The sequence below is a fragment of the Primulina eburnea genome, chromosome 15 (assembly GCF_022965805.1).
Source record: "Primulina eburnea isolate SZY01 chromosome 15, ASM2296580v1, whole genome shotgun sequence".
Lineage (NCBI taxonomy): Eukaryota > Viridiplantae > Streptophyta > Magnoliopsida > Lamiales > Gesneriaceae > Primulina > Primulina eburnea.
The window spans coordinates 12,455,576-12,458,876 of record NC_133115.1 but is presented as its reverse complement, the minus strand read 5'-3'; the positions used below and the strand labels follow the sequence as shown (position 1 = coordinate 12,458,876).

Here is a 3,301-nt window from a genome sequence, read left to right as displayed (position 1 = left end):
AAAGTCCAGTGGAGTAGTCATGGCATCGAAGAAGCAACTTGGGAGACAGAAGCAGATATGAGACAGAAACATCCCGAGTTATTTATATGATGTGAGTATTTCTTCAGTTTTGATTATATTGCCTATTATAATTGCATTATTAGAATGATTTGTGATTCCGGGGACGAAATCATTTCTTAGAGGGGGAGAAATGTAAGGCCCGAGGATTTAGTTATCATAATCAGACTGGTTTTGTTGATAATTAGGGTGATTATAGATGTATTGTATCGGACCGGAAGAGAGGAGAAAATACTCAAAATAGGACAGAACAGCTGGCGCACATGCGCGAAGAAATGCGCGCATATGCGTGACAATTCCAGTAGCATCGGCGCAGATGCACGAAGAAATGCGCGCATATGAGCGACATGTCCAGAAACATTGGAGCACATGCGCGAGATAAGGCGCGCATATGCGCGATACCTCCAGAGACTTTGGCGCACATGCGCGAGATAAGGCGCGCATATGCGCGAAGTGTTGATGCCGAGACAATATGTCTCGCGCATATGCGCGAGTTGAAGACGCGCATATGCGCGAGAAATCCAGCATGCACACTAAGTTGACACATGGCTTGGATTTCCATCAGCAACTACCGAGAAAGAAAACTTCATGAAAGCTCAAGTTTCATTATAGCCTAGAATTTGAATTGTAAAGAATCCAACCGTCCGGTCTTGAATCCGAATCCATAATTGTGCTTCTCTTGCTTCAAGCTACCAAAGTATGTAAGTATTATCACTTTTCAGCATGTTTAGGGTTGAGATGATTTGGGAAAATCAGAGTTTGATTGTTATTAATTGTTCTTATGATTATAGTGAACGTTATTCGTAATCGGATCGAAGAAATGGTACCGCATGCATTTGTTATGAATTTCAGCATATATTGAGATGAGATTATGCAGATTTTTAGATCTTGATATAGATATTGTGATGGTTATGAATTGATGATATAGTCTTGTATTGATTCTTATTGTTTGAGTTGATCGGTATCGAAAAACTACGCCGTTATGCCGTCGAAATGTACCGAAATTGAATAATGATTGTACAAGACTTGCTTTGGATTGTATTTGATCGAATACATCTATACATTGTTATTTCAAATTAAGATGGACAGAGTTGCTTTCCCGATTTCGAGACTTCGATTGATTCCAACGACAAGAAAGGTATAATTCATGTTTTGTTTTGGGAGACACAACTCAAATGAGATTCAATTTGAGTTTCCCAACAAAATAACATACAAGCTTATGTTTATACTTTAATGTTTATGCCTTGTTTATAGAATTATAATCAAGTCTTGAGATATGAGTCATCGACAGATTTGTCAAACTAGATGTTCGGTAGTATCGTCGCATTGGAGCAGTTCGACTCCGTGTGTAGACACTCGATACAGACATGACCGAAGTCTAGGAATAAGACATACCGTTACCCCGATTGGGAGGGTAGGTGACAGACAGTGACGTCTTATTCACACCGGGATCCCTAGAGTTAGAATTGAGTCAAGTCAAGACATGAATTGAATAAGATTACATGCTTATATGGCTATGTTTATAGATTATGGAACATGTTGTATTGGTTCTCCTCATGATAGTATGTTCATGTTGTATTTGTATAGTCATGTATCATGAGTTATATTTACTTGCATGATATACATGTTTACATGTCTTATACTGGGATTTGTTCTCACCGGAGTTTCCGGCTGTTGTTGTGTCTGTATGTGTGCATAACAACATGTAGGGCAGGATCTGGGTCGCAACAGAGATGAGAGATGGATATAGCGTGGTGATCACGGGCATAGCAGATGTACTAGTAGTTTGTATTTTTGATCATGTACTGTATTTGAATACTGGTTTGTCGAATATGTATTGGACAAGACATGTATATTATGTTTGTGGAGATAAAATAAATAAAGACCTTGTGCATGTTTATCTACATTTGATTTAATGTTAAAAGAAATTTTTTTAATGACCCACATTTTCGAACAAAGATCCAATTAATCTCAGAAAGAATTGAGTTAGAGCCCGGGTCTCCACAACATCTAATTTAAAATAAATGCAAAAGAGACACATATTTAAAAAGTTTAAAATTATAAGATCACCTAATTATTAAATTAGACTTTTAAAATGCTAAAACTTAATAAATCATTTAAAATGTCACTTTCTTGACTTAAAAATAAATACCACACTTTAAAATTTCCAAAAATCTTCACAAGTCTCCTTTCCTCGACCCGCATCGAATAATCGTCTGAAACATGAAACTCAAGAAAACATTTTAACGTGCATAACATAAACATAAATAATTCAATTTAATAAATCATGCATATATAAAAATCATTTTAAACTTAATTAAATAATTTAACAATGTAAATAAATACATGGGTTTTACGTGCACTGAATTTGGGCTCTACAATTCCTCTCCCACTTAAATAAATTTCGTCCTCGAAAGTATGTCTTACCAAACAGCTCCGAGTAGCGGTTCCTCAAATCTGCTTCGGTCTCCCAAGTGGCCTCTTCTGCTGATTGATTCATCCATCGGACTTTGACCAACTTTGTCACCTTGTTCTGAATTCTCTGCTCCTGTCTATCTAAGATTTGGACAGATCTTTCCTCGTACGATAGATCTAGAGCCAACTGCAATGGCTCAAAGCTCAAAACATACGAGGGATTCGCTAGGTACTTCCTCAGCATTGAAACGTGGAACACATTGTGTACACCAGCCAGATTCGGTGGTAGAGCTACACGATAAGCTAGTGTCCCAACTCTGTCAAGAATCTTGAACGGTCCAATAGATCTCGGAATGAGCTTGCCTCTCTTCCCAAATCTCATAACACCCTTCATGGGTGTAATCATCACGAAGAAGTGATCACCTACGGAAAACTCAAAATCCCTTCTCCTCTTGTCAGCATAACTCTTCTGATGACTCTGGGCGGTCTTCATCCTGTCTCGGATCTTGACCATCACATCTTATGTCTGCTGAACAACCTCTGGACCAAGTTCTGACCTCTCACCGACTTCATCCTAATGAACCGGCGATCTGCAATTCTTTCCATACAATGCCTCGTAGGGAGCCATACCTATAGATGACTGAAAGCTGTTGGTGTAGGTAAACTCCACTAGAGGTAGCTTCGATTCCTAATTCCCATGGTAATCGATCACACAGGCTCTCAAAAAACCCTCCAAAATCTGAATCAGTCGCTCAAACTGGCCATCTGTCTGAGGGTGAAATGCTGTACTAAATAGTAACTTCGTCCCCATGGCTGCATATAAACTATT

At 38.5% G+C, this 3,301-nt stretch overlaps 1 protein-coding gene across 1 annotated transcript; it reads right to left on the bottom strand.

The window, feature by feature from the left end:
* Positions 1-2,123: 2,123 nt before the first annotated feature.
* LOC140815460 (uncharacterized) lies at positions 2,124-2,866 on the bottom strand. Its single transcript, XM_073174563.1, has 3 exons — positions 2,485-2,866; positions 2,210-2,273; positions 2,124-2,127 (listed from the first exon to the last, which is right to left on the bottom strand). Exons 1-3 carry the CDS (start codon positions 2,864-2,866, stop codon positions 2,124-2,126), a joined length of 450 nt encoding a protein of 149 aa, XP_073030664.1.
* Between the last annotated feature and the right edge of the window lie 435 nt (positions 2,867-3,301).